The 21,310-nt window shown below is 38.7% G+C and overlaps 1 protein-coding gene across 2 annotated transcripts in view; it reads right to left on the minus strand.

Moving 5' to 3' along the window:
* Positions 1-21,310, minus strand: part of ANO6 (anoctamin 6) — a 194,880-nt gene that overhangs the window by 67,903 nt on the left and 105,667 nt on the right. For both annotated transcript variants that reach the window (XM_019419111.2, XM_019419112.2), the window contains 2 exons: positions 14,820-14,948; positions 6-71 (listed from right to left, as the gene is read on the minus strand). In XM_019419111.2, the coding sequence (XP_019274656.2) occupies positions 6-71; positions 14,820-14,948 (195 nt within the window). The remainder of the gene's footprint in view (positions 1-5; positions 72-14,819; positions 14,949-21,310) is intronic.

The following is a 21,310-nucleotide window of genomic DNA, read 5'->3' on the forward strand; positions in this document are numbered from 1 at the left end:
CTTACCGATCTTGTCGCTTCTAACTGCAGGCCACCACAGATGAGGTTAGATTCATATGCTCTTCTTTTTCTCTGTCAAAAGAAATTGGAAACTATGTTAGGCCCTTTAGTTTTACCAAGGGCAGAAAAAGTCTTTTTTAAGAAAAACAAAACCAGGGGTGCCTGGGTGGCTCAGCTGGTTGAGTGCTGGACTCTTGATTTCAATTCAGGTCATGATCTCAGGGTTCGTGGAATTGAGTCTGGCATCGGTTTCTACACTGACAGCGTGGCACCTGGTAGGGATTCTCTCTTTCTCTCTCTGCCCCTCCTCAGCTTGCGCATGCATGCATGCACTCTCTCTCAAAATAAATTTACAAAGAAGAAAAAAACAAAACCAGTTTGTATCTGAGAAAGAGATCTATCTGCTCAAAATGGCACATAAGCAATGAAGGTGCTCTGGCTGTTGGTGATTTGTGGGTATTAGATTCCAAGGTGAAATGCCACAGAGTATACTTAGACTCACTTATCACTCTGGAAGGCCCTGGTTGTCTCCATGGATTTCTGGCTATTTGGGATGCATAAAAGTCTGTGGCTTCAGCACAATTCCAGAAACTTTTTTTTTTTTTTTTTTTTTAACTTATAAGCGTTTTGGCACACAAATGGAGTTTGAGTCCCATTCACTGGTGTTATTTACCAGTTAGCCCAGATCTGACATTCTAGACATATCAGACATTCAAATGGTCCAATTTCTGGATATGTATATTTCATCTCTACATGCCTTGAACAAATTCAATAAAATAACACAAACAAATTTGACAAAATTCAAAGGAATGTTTCTCTGCAAGACTGAAATGCACATGAAGATACAGTCCTCTAAATCTACAAAAGTTGGGAACTAATTCATCGATAACAGCTCCATCCACGTTACACAGCTATTTGAAAAGACGCAGAATATACTGTATTTGTTGATATTAAATTGTACCTGGCTAGGCTTTTGTCAAGCAGTGTCCTAAGCTGTAAGGAAATCATGTCGAGGTAGAGACTTGTTTAACCTTTTAAAAGAACACTTGTGAGGATGACACAGCTATACTGCTTCATGAAAGCAGGAAAATGAGTGAAGATGGGGTGAAGCATACAAACCCTGAAAGCAGACTGCCTGTGTTCAAATCCTGGTGCCATTACTTATCAGCTCCTTGACCCTTGGCAGGAAACCAACTCTCTGTGCCTCATTTTCCTCCTCTTTAGAATGGAGAAAAAAACCTCACTCTTCCTTTTGAGGGTCTCATGAGGATTGTATGATTCAAACCACTCAAAACACATATACTAGAATTAACATTTCTAGTCATCACAGAAAGTTAATTGGACCAATGCTCCCACCTAAGACAACTGAAAAAGCTAGATTAAAAAAAAAATAGATATTTCTTAGGGGTGGCTCAGCAGGTTAAGTGTCCAACTTCAGGTCATGATCTCATGGTTTGTGAGTTCGAGCCCCGCGTCAGGCTCTGTGCTGACAGCTCAGAGCCTAGAGCCTGCTTCCGATTCTGAGTCATCCTCTCTCTCTGCCTCTTCCCTGCTCATGTTGTCTCTCTCAGTCTCTCAATTAATAAACGTTAAGAAAAAATTTTAAAAATAGACATTTTTTGATTTCAGCAGTTAACAAGATAGGGGAATTAGTGGATCATGGCCTTGGTAATCCAGCAGCCAGGCGACTTTGCCCAGGGAGCACTGTTCACAACTTGCCGATTGTGAAGGGGCAGAGCAGTGGCTGAGCTGCTGTGCTATCAAAGTGCCTAGAACATGGAAAGTGGCTAATAAATAGAAAGGAGAGGGTGCTGTATGACAAAGACCAAAGGTGAAAAAAATATACCTAGTATTTGGCTAAATTTGAGTCCAAGTGGAATCCTAACATATTTTGTGAAAGTATGGAAACAGAACATTGCTTTAATTTTTACTTATTTAATAAATGGTTATACAGTACTTACAACATGGCAGAGACTGGTCTAAGGGCTTTCCAAATGTAATACTTTTAATTGCTTGTTACAATTTGAGCGTGCAATGGTCACTTAGAGAAAAACCATCAAGTGCTACCAACTTCCCTAAATATGAACAAGCGACCTGACCTACCATATCCCCAGCTTCAACTTGGGAAGCTCCTTCAGACTCATCCTGCTTCTACCTAAGCAGTATTCTTCAGTCTAGATCCTAACCCACATTTTCATTCTGGCATGGTGGTCCAGTCCTTGTACCTGACTGCACCTTTCTTTACTATTGCTTAAAAGCATTCTTCGATCCTGTAAACAATGTTCAACATAGTGCTTGCCACAGAGTATTTGCTCCATACATGCTTGTTGAAAGAACATATTCAACAAATGCTTCTTAATTCATTCTACAAACACTCCTGAGAGGCATCCTGTAAAGTACTGAAGAGTAAAAGAAGAATCTAAAATAGTTTGCTATAGGGGGACTATAGAGAAACCAGCACCCAGTGACCTAAGACCTTCCAATATGGAAGGGCTGAAACATTTCTTCATGTGTTTCATGATACTGTGATGGGCATTTGTTGTTCTTTATGGCCACCCAACATTTCAACTCTCCCCAGAGCCCATGTCCACTAGAGTAGATAAAAACTCAGACACTCTCCTTCCTGGTCTCCTGTGAAGTTCAGCTATTTGCATATGAGCTAGGCCTTGTCCATCAGACCAAGCACTCCAGACTCTCACTCTGAAGCTGGCAACACAAAGAAGCTGGGCCAAGCAGAACTCATCTTGCTGGGTATTGGGAGAGTGAATGCCGGTCCCAGAGAGAACAGAAGTAGAGGTTATGGCAGATTGTGGGCATCATTGCCGGTCAGTGCTGCTCCTGAATACCTGGTTTCCAAGCTTATTTATCTAACCCTTCAGAAGAACCTGTGAGCTCCCTAACATTCTTCGGAAGAACTCATTGTCTGCTTAAGTTAGAGCTCATTTCTGTTACTTGCCAGCAGAATCCTGATGGATACAGTAACCATAACTAGGGAAAACTTGTTAGCCTAAAACCTAAATCACTGTACAGGGGAGGGGGTGGGTATTCTGAGTAGACCAGACACTCTGACTTCTTCTCCTTCAGGGAAGATGACTCATCCTGAAGCTGTACAAAGGGCAACCCAGACTGTCTCATTAACAGGATCCATGACTGTGTCTTCTGTATCCTTTAGAAGTCAGTCAGGAAAAATTTCAGTTAGTTACAATGTGAAGGCTCAGGCCCAAAGATATTCACTCTTGTAGACAAATGTCTTTCTAGTTAGAAGAGCAGGAGAATCCGTCAAAAGAGGGACTTCTCTGGTGACTAAATGGCTATTTTAATAAGTGCTGGCATTACGAAATCACCTAACTGTGTTAACTGGCGTTCTTACAAATTCACAGTTACCACTACAGTTAGGTCCACTCCTTCCTGGCCCCTACTCATCCACCAGGCAGCTGTTCCAAACTTTCAAGGTAATCCTCACACTCCACGCCTAACTCTAGACTTGCACACTCTGCAAGTGACCCTGCCTCCTTCTTTGCAGAGAAAATGGCAGCCACTCACGTGAACCCCTGCTAGTGTCTTCCCTTCTACCTATCAATAGCTAGCTGCCATCTCCCCTGCAGTAACAAGACTACATCCTTTTCCTATCTTCTTTTGAGCTTTCAGCAGTATCTTCTTTCTGTTTATTCTTTCCTCTTCATTGCTCTTACTCCTCAGCCAACAAACACTTTAAGCGTTTCCCATCCTTAAGAATATTAAATCCTTCCATGGCCCTACCTACTCTTCGATTACCATCCCTGCCTCTAGAGATGTGTCTTTTAATCTTGAGATCCTCAGCACTTAGAACAGACCTATAAAAAACCTGCAATAAATGCCTGATGAATGAATAAATTGAGTGGATGGTGGATCGATGGCTGCCTATTATACAGGAATGGACTGAGTTGCTACTGACTGTAGCAACCGAGCTCCCCTTTCCTGAGCCCCCGCAAAATGTTCCACGAACTTTTACTTACAATTATTATAGAGTATAACAAAGAAGAGATACAGTTTAATTCTGGAGTGTGCTAGCACAAGATAGCTCAGGGACATCCAGAGTATCAAGTGATTTCCAGATACCTTGGAGTCTGAATTATTAGATGACAAAGGGGGATGGTTTAGAGAACTGGAAATGAACCAACCTCACAGAAGGGCGGTTCTGTCATCCAACATACCAAACACAAACCACTCCTGTCTTGGTTGTATCAGCTGTATCACCATGACTGTGGTGACATGCTGAACTGCAGAAGACATGTCTCCTCCTCTATGGAATTCCTAAATTGATGCTACAACTCCTTAATGGCTTCATGGGACTCTCTCCTCTCAGATTTTACTCTACCAAATCGCCCCTTTAGCTCCTGCCAATTTGGTTTTCCATTTGGAAAATAATGGCATAATGGTTAGATGCAGAGTCAAAATTCAAACCCAGATTCTGTGACATTGGACAAATAACCTAAATCATACCAGTATCAGTGGCTTCATTTCAAAAATTGGACAAGAAATAGCTTTATCTCATGTTTCTTTAAGGATTGAATATGATCATGAGTAAACAGTCCTCAGCATCATGCTTGACCCATAATAAACCTTACAGACATGTTAGCCATATCCTCTTTTTCTGCCTTTAAATTTGTTCAACTTCCCTTATTTCATTAAATAAATAAATAAATAAATAAATAAATAAATAAATAAATAATAAAACTCTCTTTCCCCTGCAGGCTTTAGAGGTCCATCTCTCTTTTTTAATGCCTAATATCTAAACAAAACTAGTTAACCTCAATCCACTTGGCCTCCACACTGTGTGCACCAGTGACCCCCCAATAACATTGTTTTACTGGAACTCCAAGAAATGGACCTTAATGTTGAATTACTCAGCCCTCTTCTTGACTCTCCTGTATTGCTTGGTCATCCGGTCCTCAGACTACCTTTTCTGATATCTGGTGAATGTGTATATGTGCGAGAGAGAGAGAGAGAGAGAGAGAGAGAGAGAGAGAGAGAGAGAGGGAGGGAGGGAGGGAGGGAGGGAGGGAGGGAGGGAGGGAGGGAGGGAGGGAGGGAATGTCCTCTTCACTCTCTGAAAGTTGTGAATACATCTTTACACCTCCTTGCTTTTCCCTCATTTCTGTGTATAATAAGGGAGGTCACTGATAAGAGTATACAGCACATGTGAATATTATAGATGCAGAAAACCTTAGAAATACTTTTCTTCAGTCTCATTTTAATGGCTTGGTAATATTCTCTTGGAGAGATGTACTGTAATTTATTTAACAAATCTCAAATTGGTGGATATTTAGGTTGTTCCTAATTTTCACTATTATGAAAATCACTGTAGAACAGTCTTTGTGCATCCATTATTATTTCCTTGGGATAAAGTCCTAGAAGCAGAATTGTTAAATCAAAGAACGCATGCAATTTTAAGTTCTTTAATATGTATTGCCATACTGCCCTCCAGAAAGGTTGTACTAATTTATCCTATTTTAGTTTTTATCTAGTTCTTTACAAAGAACTCCTGAGATATTTACCTGATTTCTCTCAAGATAATTGGTAGACCTTGGAGTTGGTTTATAATGCCCTCTATTTTACCACTCACTATAAATACTTAAACAGCTGAATCAAGGATAGGACATTTTTATTTGCTTAAACATGTTAATCTATCACCTTGGAGTTACTTTAATAAGACAGTTCTTGTTATTTTCCTTTGGCAAGGCAATTCACAAAGAACTAGTGGAATATTTTAAAAATTGATCAAACCAGTTTTCTGGGTTTGTCAGGTAGCTAAAGTAAATTAGCATATGCACAGTATTTGTCAAACGGGCACATATCAGGAAAAGACTACTTAAGATTGCTTACATCTGTTTAATATAAAATCATCATCTTTGCTTCTCCATAGAATTCACACTTAGATAAGTAACAGCATTCTTGACATTTAAAAAAAATTAAGGTAGCGCTGTCCTCCATGTTAAAATGAAAGAAAGTTAATATTGCATACTGCCTGACATGGCCATTGTCCAATAAATACTTGTTGAAAAAGTGAAATATAAGGTCACACAATTTCTAACAAAAAGTGATCTATGTGCCTTGTTGGAAAGCCTTACATATGTGAACCTCAACTATGTGCCATGCTCTATAGTCTACGGTTTGTATTTAGCAGCACAAAATAACCAAACTAGACTCTTTTGGCTCTGAAAAATGCCCAGTCATACTTCAGACTGTGCGATAAATTCTTCTGTCTCTAGGGGAACAAACTCAGCGGCATTGTAACCTGGATCTTTTTTTTTTTTTTTTTTTTAACCTACTTCTAGTAAAGCCAAAATGACTGTAATCATTGAGGATCTGTGTACATCATGAAAAAGATGGATGTGATTCTATTACTATTGGTGGAGAATGATGCTGGGGGATAAGAACCTCTATTCCACCCCAGAAACTGGAATTTTATTCGTATCTCTTTTGAGAGGTTAATACAGCTGTCAGAGAAATGAAGAATAAAAGCAATCAAAATCACAAAGGACAGACGGGCATAATTAAGGAAGCTTTCTGTCCCTAAGCACCTTAGATTACACATCTCATTTGGCTTAATAAAGTCATTGTGGGGAAGACTGGCTTGTGAATTACACAGCAATAATACTGATTGTAAACACCAATCTACTATTTTCTTTATGTCACCCAGCTTTTTCAGGATAAAAAAATAGGGGTTGTAATGCCTACAAAGTGAAATTACTGAACACACTGTAATGATAATAAAGCGCAAATCAGTTGGGATTAATGAAACACATGCATAGATTAATTTCACATATTCTTACAGCTTTGTTAGGCAAAGTACTGATGATGCTGTCAGAGTATTTTTCAACTTGCCAATCTTGGTTAAGCCTACAAAGATGAATGAGGAATAAGTTAAAGGTACTTAATTTGTACAAAAAAAATTACTGTCTAATTACTCTAAACGCTATTTATTAGTTATATATCATGTGCTCAAGGTTTGGTAAGTGGAATAAATTATTTAATTGGAATTTAATTTAAGTTCACATGTTGGTGATAAAATATTTAATGTGAGTGGACTGATCTGATGAGGAATTTACTCAAGTAGGTAGTGTGTATTCTCTAGGGGACAGAAAAAAGATGAGCATTCTAAATAATAAGCATGGAATAGAAGCAAATATTTAGCTGAAATTCACTTCAAATTTTCTTTATAAATTAACATTTTAGGTGTAATTATAAAAGACAAATGCTCTTTGTGGGTAACTTAGAAAACAGAAATTTTCTGAGAAGGGGAAAACTATCATCTAATAACATCTCACTGCTGAGATAACTACTGTAAACATTTTAGTGCAAGGTTTTCCAAATGTACTTACTTATACAAACAACTTGGAGCACTGGCTTCAAATGCAGATTTTTTGGGCTCTTCTCCTGGAGATTCTGACTCAGTAGGTACACAATGCTGTCTGAACAATCTACTTTCAAGGAGCAAAACAAGTGCCTCTTCTCAGACAAAATTAAGAAACACTGCTTTTAAAACACGCCTTCTCTATGTATATACAGCAGCTATTCTTCTGTGATGATTTAGCCCTTTCAAGACTAATCCTTACGAAAATTCAGCATAGTTCTTTTTCCCCATCTTATACCTTTTAAAAAGTGAGACACATGTGTATGTTTGGGACAGGGCAAATGACAGCTTCTTCCTTCAAACCTAAGGCCAGATCTCAGAAGGACCAGGCAGGGAAAGGAAAGGATTTTCTGTTCTCCACATCTTTGTGAGATGAAATGGAAGAATCAGGTTTTACTTATTAGGATTCCAGGGTCCTTTTTGTTTGTCTGTTCTAAGGACAGTCTGGGCCCAAGGACACTTCCCATTTTGGGAATAAGAAGATTTGGGTTCATTGCTCTTACGCTGAGTACTCAAAAATAAAACCAAACACGCTTATACCAGGCGACACATTTTGTAGCTGTGATGGGAAACTGCTGATTCTAGTTTACTTTATTCCTTTTAACCTGCAATCCTAGTATAAGCAAGGAGGGTGTAAAGAAAGGAGATAAAAATACAAAGGGCTCCCTACCTTAGTCTAAAATGCTAACGAGTTGAAGCCAAACCTGATTTTGCTCCCTACAATAGAAGAGAGGACACTTACCAAAAGTTATCTGGGAAGGTAAAACCAGCCAACAATGGTTACCCATCATTTCTTCTTAACCTATCCTAAGATGAGCCTCAGGTTTCCAATTCATGGACTATCTGCGGTGAACATGTCATTTCCAGGAATTATTTTATACTGTTCTGATTCTTCATAATCCCCTTCTGCCATCCCTTTGGTTCTTCAATTTGGAGAAGATAGGCCAATGTTAAGTCTAGTCAATCATGGCTTCCCTTTTACGGGGCTCCATGGAATAAATTTCTTTCTGGGAGATTATCAAAACATTATGTTTCTTTTGGACAGTTTTATTTTTATTGTGTTAAGACATTAGACTATATTATTAATAACATCTCCCATTTTCTTTGGCTACTAGGAAACTCAGAGGCAAATTTATAGCTCAACACTAACTTCTGAACAGGACCTATGGTTACTTAAAAAGTCACTTTATTACTCTGACACCTGGCTTCATTTTATTTTCTTGGACTTTACATTTGTCACTCTGTGTTTCTCATCTAATTACTTTTCATTCTTGATATTATTTCTGTAAGTGACCTCAAATACTTTATAACAAATTATAAATAAACTATGTTAATGTAATATTAGCCTAAGTAAGGAGCTAATGACTGGGAAAACCATACATTGCCAGCTGAAGTCAATAATAAATGATTTTTGAGTTATTTATACTGTTATCATCTATTGGCCACAAATGACCATATATTTAATGCACATAAGACTTAATGAAGAGTCAAGCCATGTGATCCCTCAATAGATACAAAAGAAAGCATTTGATAAAATTTAAAATCCAGTTATAAAACTCCTAGCAATCTAGGACTAGAAGGCGACTCCTTTAACTTTTTTGAAGGAAAACTGCCAAAATTTGATAGCAGTTGTGATATTTAATGGGGGAAACTTTAGAAACATTCCCATTAAAATCAGGAACCCTATAATAGTGACTACTATGTGTTCCTGGTTTTATTCAAGAGGTCTTAGCCATTGCACCTAGACAAGGAAAGGAAAGAAGTATAAAGATGGCAAAGGTAGAGCAAAACTCTCATCATTCATAGATAATGTAGTCTTTTTCACTTAAAAGATCCATTGCAAATTATTAGAACTAAAGAGAGTTTATCAAGTTTTCTTGGTAGAACTTATGAAAACCAATGGACTTTATACACAATAAATCACAAACCACAATTTAAAGTGCTTCTGACAATAACAACAAAATTTTAAAATAAAAATAGTTAAGGAGTGCCTGGGTGGTTCAGTAGGTTAAGCGTCTGACTTCAGCACAGGTCATGATCTCATGGTTTGTGGGTTTGAGCCCCGCATCAGGCTTTGTGCTGACAGCTCAGAGCCTGGAGCCTGCTTCAGATTCTGGGTCTCCCTCTCTCTCTGCCCCTCTCCCACTCATCCTCTGTCTGCAAAAATAAACATTACATTTTTTTAAAAAAAGAATAGTAAAAATGTACAAGATCAGGGAAAGATAAATACCATACGATTTCATTCATATGTGGAACTTAAAAAACAAGACAAATGATCATAGGGGCAAAAAGAGAGAGACAAACCAAGAAAGAGACTCTTAACTACAGAGAACAAACTGATGGTTACCAGAGGGGAGGAGAGTGGGATGGGTTAAATAGGTGATGGGGATTAAGGATTATAATTATTGTGATGAGCACCAGGTGTGGTATCTAAGTCTTGAATCACTAAATTGTACACCTGAAATTAAAAATAAAAATGGACAAGATCTTCATGGACACTGTTATAAAAGTTTACTAAAAAATATAAGACCTCAGGGGTGCCTGGGTGGCTCAGTCGGTTAAGCGTCCGACTTCAGCTCAGGTCATGATCTCACTGTTTGTGACTTTGAGCTCCGCGTCGGGCTCTGACAGCTCAGAGCCTGGAGCCTGCTTCAGATTCTGTGTCTCCCACTCTCTCTCTCTGCTTCTCTCCAGCTAATGTTCTGTCTCTCTCTCTCAAAAATAAATAAACATTAAAAAAAAAAAAACTTAAAAAAATGTATAAAACCTCAGTAAATGGAGAGATATAATGTGTTCACTGTAGTAGAACTTTTTGATGAACTTTGAAACATGTCCAAAGAGATCTCTTCCGGCTTCTAGGCAAACATTTCCAGCCTCATGATAACTCATCTAAAACAATGGATAACAGTTTTAAAAAGCTCACAGGATCTGGAACCAATTAGTTAGCTGTCTCACATTATTTGAAAGTTTGGATACAATTTAGTTCGATTGCTCATTTCTCAAAAACCTCACATTCTATGGCGTCCACCGGCCAGATTCTTCTGCTGCATACTAAAGAATTCTTAAAGTCAGATATGAAATACAAATTTACATTTCCATACAAAAATTCTCATCTAACTTCAAGGAAATGAATTTTCTGTTAACTTTTAGGAATGGCTTGTGCAGATAAAAAATTAAATGAATAAAACACTTAGTCAGGATTGCTTATATGGTCTTTATGCTACCTAGACCCCTCCACCCTCTTTACCATCCCCTGAATTCTACCTTTACTTGGTCATAAACTCATATGTTGGAAGGGAGGTCAAGGGTCATATGAAACACAATTCAAAATAGATCGATTCTGCCACTTGTTCGCAGTTCTAGCAAAAGGAAGTGGAAGAAGCATTGCTAACAAAACTAAGCAGAAGGCGTTGGAGAAAAATATAGAAACTTGTTTTATTTAGAACATCTCTGCTCTTCATAATGTACATGGAACATATTTAGATATCACTAATCATGTACTATGCCACACGCTGCTGGCTACCTACTGAACAGTCAGTCACTTCCCCCTTCTTCACTGCTAAGAAAAGCCTGATGGTTTTCCAGGTATTGGGTGATCAGGCAATTTAAAAGATGAAAGGCTAATCTTCATGTGTCTGTGGTAATGATGGGAAGAAGTAATTCCATTGTCTTGCCAACAAGAAGTTTTGGAACAGACTGTGACAGACCATGAACTGTGAAGGCAAGTCTGCTTAGGGCCCTTCTAGGGGAGTTTTCTTCCCCCTTAAAAAAGGGCATTCCCTCTTCTCACCTCCAGATGCCTTGAGTACAAGAGCCATCTTGTAACCAAGTGAAGTCAGTTTAAGAACAGAAACATAATGAGGCTGGCAGGGCAAAGGATGTTATGAGTTCAATTCCTGACGACCTCTTTAAGTCAATAAATTATCCAACCCAGAAATGGTTTTACCTCTAGGCTACACTTTTTTTTTTTTAAGAGAGAGAACACACACGCACATGGGGAATGGGCAGCGGGAGAGGGAGAGAGAGAATCCTAAGTGGGCTCCATGCTCTGTCTTAAAGCCTGACTTGGGCCTTGATTTCATGACAGTGAGATCATGACCTGAGCTGAAATCAAGATTCAGATGCTTAACTGACTGAGCTGCCCAGGTGCCCAGATGCTTTTATGGAGGGCTATTTCTTAAGTGAGAAAATTATTTCCTTTAGCATTTAAGACATTTTGAGTTCTTGCAGAAAAACAAAAAACAAAAACAAAAACCATTCAAACTGACTCAGTGCCCAGGATAGTGTAGGCTAAATGGGCATGCATTATTGAAACAACTTATAATCATTCCCCATGCCTAATCTAAATGATTAACACTTTTTATCTTATTTAAAAATATTTTTAATGTTTATTTATTTTTGAGAGAGAGACAGAGACAGAGTGCAAGCAGGAAAGAGATGGTAGAAAGAGAGACACAGAATCTGAAGCAGGATCCAGGCTCTGAGCTGTCAGAGCAGAGCCCTACATGGGGCTCGAACTCACAAACCATGAGATCATGACCTGAGCCAAAGTCAGGCGCTTCACCCACTGAGCCACCCAAGGTGCCCTGATTTGTACTTTTTAAAGGAAGGTGTGAAGTTCCTGAGGTATTTTCACTAATATAAAGGGACAAAGTGACATGCTATTTGGAGATTTAGCTAGAAAAAATATTTTCTCTTCTGTTCATGGGAAGATGTAGCCTTTTACTCCTCTATGTTTTGTGGCCCTATTACTTCTTTCTCCATTTCTAGAAAAGTATTTAACAATACTCTTTAGATCAGCCACTGACAAAGTCAACCTTGGTGTTGCTTTAGGAAATCAGTATGATTTACACATAATTTTTTTTTTCTCTCAAAGAAAACAGGATTTTGGAATTGCCTTTCCTTGGTGGAGTCCTAAATCCTGAATAAGGCCTGACAGAGGGTATGATAGAACTCACAAATGTGTTTCTGATTAATAAAAATGTGATTCCAAAGCTGAGCTTTAAATTCTGGTGGAGTCTAAGGAATATGTACAAACACGGTCTCAAAGCACTTCAAAGCACGGGTTAGAAAAACCAACATCATGGTACATCTATCCATGAGTTCAGAGACTGCCAAACTAATGACTTTTTTTCTCCTGATTTATGAGAGTTACCCTGGGACCTATTTCTGGGTAAAGCAAATGCAGCACTTATTAATAATGTAAGCAGCTCTAGGGCCCCTTCACCATGGCAGTGAAGCTCTTGTCTAAAACCAGAACTGTTTCCTTTACACTTTAATGGATTAGATTTGTTTAACTTACTTTACATAGTGCTTAGTGCAGTTCCACTGGCATAGGGGTGCTTAATGAATATTTGATGACGGTGACTATGACTGCACACAATATATCTTAGTGTCCACAGGAAAATGATAAAACACTCTAAGCTACATTCCTCTAGTGATGAAATCATATAATACCAAAAGAGGAGTCATGCCTTTTCATGCTAGCACACTGTTTTAAGAAAGCCGGAAATAAGAGTAAGGGCATAGGAATTACTATTACCTAATATGATTTAATATGTGCTAACAATTTATATCACATTTCTACATAATATTTTACTTAATCCTTACCATAAGCCTATGGACTAGGTATTGGAATTCCCATTCCCTGAATCTAAGTTGCCATTAGTGTGTGATGAACCAATATTTTACATATCCATAAGAAAAATTCAGCCAATGAAATTATGATATGCCATTTGTAAGACATACCCTGATTTTAAAAGATGTCAAAATGTAAAAATAATATCATCTCAAAAATGATAATGAGTATGATACTGACCAGAAAATTCATTCAAGTCATATAGCCAGTTAATAGGTATGGCCAAGACTAGCCTGCTGCCCACCAAAGATTCATGTTCCACTTCTACAATGTGGAGTTCCTACAGAGAAATGGCTGTCCAGCCAGAAAATACATTTTCCATTTTCCAGAGTTCGGACCAATAGAATGTAGCAAAATTGACGTCATTTCCAGGCCAAAGTGGTAACGAAGCACATCCTCTCCATCCTCTCTCTTAAATTATTATTTATGTTGATTCCTAGGATGATTTTAGAAACTACCTGTTGAATATGGCAAAGCTTCTGTGTCAGCCTGGGTCCCTGAATGACTGCAAGGGACCAAGCCTTACCCGTACCCCTAAACCCATATTGCCAAACAGGGATGCTACATCTGATTTGACATGAGAAATAAGTAAACTTTTATTATGTTAAGACATTGTAATTCAGAACTAGTTTATCATATCAGCTAGAATTACTCCAAATAATTGGAGTGGCAGAATTAGAATGTGAATGTTAAGTTCCAGTGCCTGCGTTTACTCTGTGATACCATGTGAATGCAAAACACGAAACTTACCCCTTCCAAAATAAACACACGAAAACAGGCATGATTGCTTCGTTTTAAGCAGGTTTCATCAGCTGGTTTGAAATAATGAGCAGACATCAATAGACTTAAGAATGATGTATTTCAGAGAGAAAGTCCAGAGAGAATAATTTAAGCTCTGTATATGAATACCATAGATGTGAGAAAAACAAACAAAGAATGAGGGAGTTGTTTTCAAAGTGGGGAAAAGTGACCTATGTATGCTCTCTTCTTTTTGTCCTGTTTCAGCTTAATACAGTTTGGGTTCAGGTAAAGGAGATCCAGGTATGTTATAAGCCTAGGCTACTAAATGGTTTAATATCTCAAGATAAAAATAGTCTTGTTACTTAAGAAAACTTGAAGAAGAGGAAAGGGAAGGAGGAGCAGCTTGAATGGCAACGGATGAAAAGGAAGAAAAAGGAAGTGATAGAAAATGGAAGAGGTGACTAGCACAGGTTCTAAATTCAAGACAAGAATTTGAACCATGGCTCCACTATTTGTTGGTGACCTTGGGCAATCATTGTAACCTAAGGGTCAACTCGGTCATCTACAATGGTACGATAACAGAAGGCACCTCGTAGGTTATGTAAAAATTAAGTGAGACAATGCATGCAAAAGGCACCCAGCATCCATGAGTGAGAGCACACTGAAGGCTAGTGGTTACTACACTGGCTGTCATCACTAATCATCAGCGTCCCTTCCCAACCTAGTTGCAAATAGCCAAGTATGATTTTAATGTAAATCTCTTCTACAGATAGAAAATCCAATTCCTTGGAATAAAGTCTGCCTTTGGCTGTGAAACCAACTGAGGTTAAGAGCCTGAGGAAGTTTCTGCTTCAAATTAAAAAATATATATATCCGTTAACATGCCTTGAGGGAATGATGAGCAGAGAAAATATGAAAGTATGTTTGGTATATCATATTTCAAATACCGGTTTCACTTTATTGCTTACATAAAAATAGCACTTTTTTTTTCATTTCACGATATTATAAGAAATAAAACGGAAAATAGCACACACAAAAAACTTACCCTTTGTTTTTCATTTGAACCCTTTTTATTGGTTTCTTTTCTACTTTCATCTTCATACACTAGAACAAAGTCGATTCTTCGCTGACCGTCATTAAAAAAGAGGGAGTCGGGTTTTCCATTAAATTCTTCCTGTGTAGGAAAACAAATTTTAATATAATTTTTTCAAAGTGTCAATTATAAGTGTTTATTTTCTACCTTTAATAGATACATCATCGTGCTTAGTGAGAAAAAGAAATGCACTGCTAGTTACTTAACTAAGAGGTCGCGGTCACCATGATCTTTGCGAGCACAGTTTGTTCTGGGTGAAAGAAGTCCTTGAATTAAGCAGTTTATGATTATTCTACAAACACATGGGGAACTATCAGTATTATGTATGTAAACACAATCATCTCAGAATTATTCCCTCCTCGAACAGCAAAGGAGAATGTTTGCAAATAAACACAATAACCAGAGGTGCCTATCTGAAGTATGGAGGTTCATTTAGCAAGAAGAAAAATCTAAGACAAAGCACTATTTATGAAAATCCCATCCTTCCTAAGCCATATTTTCATGGCTTCTCTCTGGACCTCACCACTTTAGGAAGGTACCACTTTATAACCCTAAACATATGCCAGATGATGCATAAACACATTTTGTGTTTTGATAAACACAAAAGCTACAATGGTTGTTGGTATATGTTCCTGAATCCACAGAAGATACCCCTTCACTCCTACCAAACAAAACAAATAAATGACCCTGGCAGCAACGATAAATAAATAAGCCTTTAGTTCAGAGCATAAAAGCTTTATGGCTTAAAAACAAAGAAATAATGGCAGAACTTGGACCTACTAGAGTCGAACAACTTTTATTACCATGTGGATTTGGATAGAATTATTTTAATTTGCTCTAAGCAAAGACTTGGGTTTGTGTTTCTCACACAGCTTGTCAGGATGCTCATGTGAATTTTGTTGCTGTTGTTTAAGAATCAGACTACTTTTTAACTGATAGGTAATATTTAAAAATTTTTAACTTCTTTCTCCATTAAAAACTCATGGGGAGATTGCATTTTGCAGTCCTTTGGTGGAAACACTTAATCATTAGATGCGATTAATTCTTCTCTGCATTTACCATCAATTAATAAAAAAAATCACCTAATTTTACCAGCACTCCTTCCTCCTTTACTTCACACTTTTGAAAAGACAGATCTTTTGCTGAGGGTATACAGCCTGATACTTGTCATTCCTGTCTTTTCCACCATGGAGTGGGGGCAGGTTTCTTGCTAGTATTCAAAACGTATCCCATTTAGCAGGTTCCTTCACCTGTGGAGTGCATGCTGCTGGCCTAACTCAGAACACCCCCCATCACAGTGCCGTTTAACCAAGGATTCCAATCACAAATTAACACCCATAAACTTGAAGAGTATTTAAAGCTATACAAAAATGCTAAGCCCTGTCTTTTTCAATTCAGCCACAAAGTCCTTCAGGCTCCTTCCATTTCTCTTTTTTTTTTTTTTTTTAATTTTTTAAATGTTTATTCTTGAGGGAGAGAGACAGAGTATGAGTGTGGAAGGGGCAGAGAGAGAAGGAAACACAGACTCCGTAGCAGGCTCCAGGCTCTGAGCTGTCAGTACAGAGTATGATGCAAGGCTCAAACCCACAAGCCGTGAGATCATGACCTGAGCTGAAGTCGGACGCTTAACTGACAGAGCCACCCAGGTGCCCCGATTTCTCTTCCTTTCAATGAGGATGTTACTATTGGTGACAATCAGGGCAGTTGCTAGAGGAAACTTTTACACAGAAGGGGGAAAAAATGAAAAATTTCCTTGCAGTGACAAAGGGGGAGGTGAACTGGGGTGGAATTTAGTCATGAAAACCTGGTCATCATTACAGATGTCTGAAAAGTATACAAAAGCCACTTGTTCTCTGTAGCCCACATTCTGTTGCCTTCGGTGGCATCCAGCAGGACTCATCGAAGGTCTGAAGGAGGAGATCTGGAATAAGACCCACATCTGCACGACGCTCTGGGCACTCTCCCTTGCATGGCCCTTGCTCAGCCACACAGGCTGGCTGGCAGCTCCAGGATAGTCTGGTCTGCGTGCACGTCTTTCCTGTGTGACAGAAGACCATGGTCCTTTATTTGGAGGAAAGCCTCAATGACCTGGCAACAGCTGTCTGTGTGAAATAACTAGGTCAAACTCTGATATGGTTTTACTGGAATGCAATGCTAGGGAAAAGGGCACCAGGTTTGTGCTGCTGTGAAATCCAGGTTTCCCATCGCTTGGCAGAAGGCTCTGCTAGGCAACTGGGAGAAAGGGAGAAACTCAGTGTAGGGTTGGAAAGAATACATAACAAAAAAGAAATCTGGCCTGGTCTGAATTTTAAAAGACTGACTTATAAACAAAACTTTTTTTTTTTTTTTTACGGATGGATTTTTCAGTAATAATTCTACTCCAGGCCTAACTCACCCATCAGGACACTGAAATAATAGAGAACTAAAAAGTAATTCCTTTCTTACAGTTTTGCTTTATATGAAGTAAAATTTTAATAGTCTCTCATGATAAATACTGATACACTTCTTTAAATGACTGATTATTCAGTGATGAAGTATTCAAGTCCTGACCTCTATGCCTTTCTTGGTACCTACTCAAAACCTTATCTTTACTGTTTTCTACCAAGTCAAATGGCATCAAGATGAAATACAAAAACTCTGAAACCAGACGTTTTTCCAAAGAAGACATACAGATGGCTAACAGACACACGAAAAGATGTTCAACATGACTTATCATCAGGGACATACAAAGCAAAACTATAATGACATACCACTTCACGCCTATCAGAATGACTAAAATTAACAACACATGAAACAACAAGTGCTGGTGAGGCTGCAGAAAAAGGGGAACCCTCTTTCAGTGTTGTTGGGAATGCAAACTGATGCAGTCACTCTGGAAAACAGTATAGAGGTTCCTCAAACTGTTAAAAATAGAACTACCCTAGGATCCAGCAATTGTACTACTAGGGAGGTATTAACCCAAAGGATACAAAAATACTGATTTGAAGGGATACATGCCCCCCTGATGTTTACAGCAGCATTATCAACAAGAGCCAAATTATGGAAAGAGTCCAAATTCCATCAAATGATGAATGGATAAAGAAGATGTGATACACACACACACACACACACACACACACACACACACACACACACAATGGAATATTACTCAGCCATCAAAAAGAATGAAATCTTGTCATTTGCAATGACGTGGATGGAGCTAGAGAGTACTATACTAAGTGAAATAAGTCAGTCAGAGAAATACCGTATGATTTCACTCATACATGGAATTTAAACAAAACAGACGAACATAGGGGAAAACAAAAAGAGAGAGAGAGGCAAGCCAGAAAATAGACTCTTAACTAAAGAGAACAAACTGAGGGTTACTGGAGGGGATGTGTGTGTGTGTGTGGGGGGGGGAATGGTAATAAGGAGGGCGCTTGTTGTGATGAGCACCACACATTGTAAGTAAGTGATGAATCACTAAATTCTACACCTGGAACTAATATTATACTGTGTTAACTAACTGGAATTTAAATAAAAACTTGGAAAAACAAAAACAAAAATACCCTGAAGGCCAATCTTTCCTGTTCAGCAGCTTAAGTTTAAAAACACTTGAAGAGAGGTTGAAAATTTATCAGGTAAAATTATTTTAGAGATCATGGCTTCTGTATGGTTACTGACTTCCCCACTAGGACGACCCCACTAGGGTGTTAGGCAAATGTCTCAAATGTCGAGGAAGTAAACAGTCTCTAGCTGTTAATACGTCTTTCTGGAAAAATATCAACTAAAAATCCAATTACAGTTTGGAGTCTATACTATATTCTACCTGTTCATACCCAATGCCCTCTCTGGTTCCGAAGATGTTAGATCTCACCCACCTAGCATTCAGTTACTCCTGGGTAGCCACTTGACCTAATGCTGTACTGAAAGTTAAAGGCTACAGAGGTTAAAAAAAACCCCACCCACGTTCATTGTCAGTACACCAGAACTGGTGGCAACTAATGTGAAATAGTGACCTGACTACCTCTGCCTTTGGCTGCTGCCTTTGACATTTCATACTTGGGATGCAGAGGAGACATACAGGTCTGAGCAGTAACAGCTTGGCTGAGGAGAGCAGGAGAGGGAATAAGAAGGGAGGTCAGGTGTGATTCATACAAGCGATGTTTTCCAGGCCTCCCTCCTCTCAGCTGGCTTCTTTCCTCCTTTTATTTATGGGGCGGCTCCTTCAACAAAAGAGCCCCACAGGGCAGGATCCTCCTTAACCAAATCAGGATAAAAAAATGCAAGCAACAAAATACTGTGCCCAGTGCTTTTAAGCTACAGTCGTGAATTTAAGAACATGAAAATTTTTTGCTCTTGGCTAAGAAGTACGAGTGGGTGCTGGTCCTGTACCTGGAGTCTGGTTCAGGCCTCCATAGTATAGGACAAGCGATTGAGAAAGAATGTCCTAGTGGACACAAAGACAGATCCAAAGATGGTAATTAATTACTTAGCAGGAAAATTTCTCATAAGTAATCTCTGAATGAAATGAGGCATTAGACCTCTCCTTGAATAGATGCTTCAGGCAAATGAAGGGTGACATGATGAGGTCTCTCTTCTAGGTGGGGAAAGAAGGACCAGGGTAAAAGAGGACCTAGGAAACAGGCATCACTGTTTCCTGAGTGTCACTGCTCTGTGGCATTTAGGTTAGTTCTAGGTGAGCAGCCTGTCTCACTTAGCACCCTTCTGAAATCCCTGATATCAGCACTTGGTAAATCCACAACATAACTTGCTGCTTAACATTTGTTCAATCTCATATTTCTCAAGTGTCCACAAAATCAGGTCCCCAAATAACCCTGCAAAACACAAGACTGGAAGTTCCATTTCACAATAGAGGCATCTAATTTCGAGAGCTTAAAATGCTGAACTTAAGTTATTTGTCCAAGATCTGCATAAAAAGCAGTGTAATTGGTATTTTTGCTCAAACTCTTATTTATGTGTAAGGGTGTTTGAAACTTGCCTTGGACAGCAAGTGATATTCTGATTGTATCTCCAGAATTTTCAAATAGTCTACTCCTGATCTGATATGGTTGTCATTTACTATGATACTGGAGAGTAGTCCAAGCTCATTTGGGCAATGGTGTCGACCTTTATACAAAGCAGGATACAAAAAAGTCTTAAGATCTAACGATAATAGTTGAGGAATTACATGATGAAAAATAAACAATATCAAAACACTCACAATTAAAGAGCAACTGATATGTAAACGTGGAAAAAAACACGTGGCTCTCTGTAGTCTTTAACACCTCCTTAAGTAAAACAAAACTAATTAACTAAATCCAAGAAGGACACAACAGGAAAAAAAGCAAACTTTAATCATGGCAGAGAACTAAAGTGAAAATATTGGATCTCTGATTTTTCAGTAAACTCTGAACCCATGCATGTAGCAAGTTCTAGGGAAACCAAACTTTTGAAGCAAAAGCCTTTGTGTAAATATTTAGATCTCACAAAACACAGAGCACAATGAAACTTTATTTGCAGGCCATACAGTTATAAATGAGATATACTCTGTTTTCCCTAACTGTGGGAGAGTGCAGGCAGATTCAAAGCATAAGTAATCGTGGGACATTTTTACTTTATACAATTGTGCACAAAGCGAAGAGACCAGGACCAATTTGTTCCTTTGAGGAGAGCTCCTCCTCAGCCCATAAGAACATGTAATAGTGAGAAAATGCAAAGTAGAAAGAAAAATGACAAGCACTGTCCATATAGAAGGATTGATGCTGAAGGTGGAAAGACTAGTATTGTGGGGAGCAGGGTTGAAGAAGAGGAAATAACCTGTTAGTTAACAGAGATAAAGAGACATATGTGGACACACAAGGGAGCCAAGGAGGAAACCAGCTCAGTAACTGGTGTATTACAGGGGATGAATAAGTGTGTTTTTTGACTGGACTCAGGCGTCCAGGAATGTTGATGGGAGGGAAGTGCAGTGGACAGAGGGCCCATTCAAGGAGGAGGGGGTATCCAGAAGCGAGAACTCTAGGTTGGTTTTAGAGTCAAGCATGTCAGGATGTTCCATGAACATCCCTTGATGGTGACTCTGTAATGATCAAGGTGTACTCAAGAGTGAACCAGAATATTTGTACAAATCACAGTCTCTTTCCCCACTCTGTTATCCACACTATTAGCTTCTGAAGACTAGTGGCCGGGTCTTGTTCCAACCCTGAGTTCTCTGCTGAGCATTGCAGGTAGCAGGAGCTCAGTTTACTTTTTTCTTAGAATAAAAATAACCTCTTTTTTTCCCCCTGATAATAAAAGTAATATATACTAACTGCTAAAAAATTCTGAAGATGCAGCAAAGTAAAAAAGGAAAAAAACCAGAAGTCATACGTAATCCAACCTCGTAGAGCTGAGCTTAATATTTTGCATCCTTTCAGGTTTTCCCTCTCTCTCACATACACACTCCCCAAAATGGTACCATA

Source organism: Panthera pardus, unplaced genomic scaffold, assembly GCF_024362965.1.
Source record: "Panthera pardus isolate Hobbes unplaced genomic scaffold, ASM2436296v1 HiC_scaffold_6, whole genome shotgun sequence".
In the NCBI taxonomy this organism is placed as follows: domain Eukaryota; kingdom Metazoa; phylum Chordata; class Mammalia; order Carnivora; family Felidae; genus Panthera; species Panthera pardus.